Source organism: Penaeus monodon, chromosome 20, assembly GCF_015228065.2.
Source record: "Penaeus monodon isolate SGIC_2016 chromosome 20, NSTDA_Pmon_1, whole genome shotgun sequence".
Lineage (NCBI taxonomy): Eukaryota > Metazoa > Arthropoda > Malacostraca > Decapoda > Penaeidae > Penaeus > Penaeus monodon.
Window position 1 is genome coordinate 18,321,659 of NC_051405.1, and position 1,684 is coordinate 18,323,342.

The 1,684-nt window shown below is 35.4% G+C and overlaps 1 protein-coding gene across 1 annotated transcript in view; it reads right to left on the minus strand.

Annotated features, from left to right (window-relative positions):
• Positions 1-1,684, minus strand: part of LOC119585673 (cell division cycle protein 16 homolog) — a gene marked incomplete in the record, with an annotated part of 8,144 nt that overhangs the window by 1,333 nt on the left and 5,127 nt on the right. Inside the window, 3 exon segments of the mRNA XM_037934349.1 lie at positions 382-541; positions 831-1,140; positions 1,365-1,454. Coding sequence (XP_037790277.1) covers positions 382-541; positions 831-1,140; positions 1,365-1,454 — 560 coding nt within the window.

The following is a 1,684-nucleotide window of genomic DNA, read 5'->3' on the forward strand; positions in this document are numbered from 1 at the left end:
GTAACTCAGCATCTAGTTATAAGCCATTATGTCTTCAGGAAAGTCCTTGCTGAGAGAACATACCAAATCAATCACAATGTCCTTCTGTAACATTTCTTAGGAACACTTCTTTACTCCTGTTTTACATCCTTGTATGCATTAATAATTAAGTATGGTGTAATACACAAAGAATATCCCCCCCCCCCCCAGTCTAAATTCATATCCACAGTCATGTTAAATACCTATGGATGATCATATTAAAAAAATATCAAAATCAGATGGCCACATTAAATCAAAATAATATCAACATACATATAAATGAATGAATAAATGAAAACAAGAAAATCACAAATAAATAACACCCAGGAAAAGGAGAATGAAAGAAAGAAAAAATCACACTACCTGTTGATGAAAATGCAATGCCTCTTCATATTTGTGAAGTTTCCTACAGGTATGTGCGAGGTTGTTTAAGAGCGTTGCCCACTTCTCAGGAACCACTACGACCCCACTCTCTTCCACTAATGACACAGCTCTTCTGAGGTATAACTCTGCAGAGATGTAACTGGAAATTTGGAAAAATCATGTAGTGATTTCAATGGCTGGAAAGATTCTGAAAACTGTATATTTTATAAATGTTATTTCCTTGCTATAACTATGCTGTTATGAGTGAGTATGACTCTTTTTCTTTACTTCACACACAAAAATGGTTGTCAGGAATTTCACTGGATCTATAATCATATCACTTAAATAACTTCTCAAGATAAAACACCAATGAAGAAATATCCGTCACTCATGCAAACAGGATAAATATACACAGACAAGCACTAACATACCCCAAGCAATATACTCACTCCTGATTACAAAAGGACACAACCCCCAATTCATGCAAAACAAATGGATCCTCAGGTGCGATGTCCAGTGCCTCCTTGAAGAACTTCTCAGCAAACCTCGGGTTATTCGTGAGTCCATACTCCATACCAATGTAGAGCAGGGGCAGGTGGCATCCCTTCATGAGCTGGGCAGCCTTGAAGTATGCTGCCATGGCCTGGTCATGCTCATTCTCTGCAGCAAAAGAATGGCCATAGGCAATCCAGGCTGGGCCAAAGACTCTGTCCAGGGCAGTGGCTTTGCTCAGGTATCTTCTTGCTTGTTCATTCTTACCTGAGGAAACATAATTAAAATCAGGAATGAATAAAAAATATATATATATGTATGTGAACACACACATGCACTATCCATTTACAGAACATGAGATTGTAGTGAAAAATATATGTTAAGAATTCTACTTTCATAATATAAATTATAATTAGTTCACTTAAAGGATCTAGCTGAAAATTTCCTTATAGATTATCATAAACACTAAAAGAAAACTATTGAGGATTTACCTATCAAATAATAATAACATCCAACAGCAAACCAGGACAAAGCACTCTCTGGGTAAAGGTCAACAAGTTTGTGAGCCAGAAGAAACAGACCTGAAAAATAAATTATAAGAATTGGCACACTTTCTGGACAGTTCTAACTTTACATACAACACACTGTAAATTTCTGCAAATAAGGTCACCTGTTAGGAATAACAATAAAGTATAAAGATTGTATTTTTAGAAACATTTAAGTAGTCTACATATTAACATACAGATTTTTGAATCATCAAAGATCACTTGAAAACTGATTTTATTAACCCAATCTCACAAGCAGGTTTAAA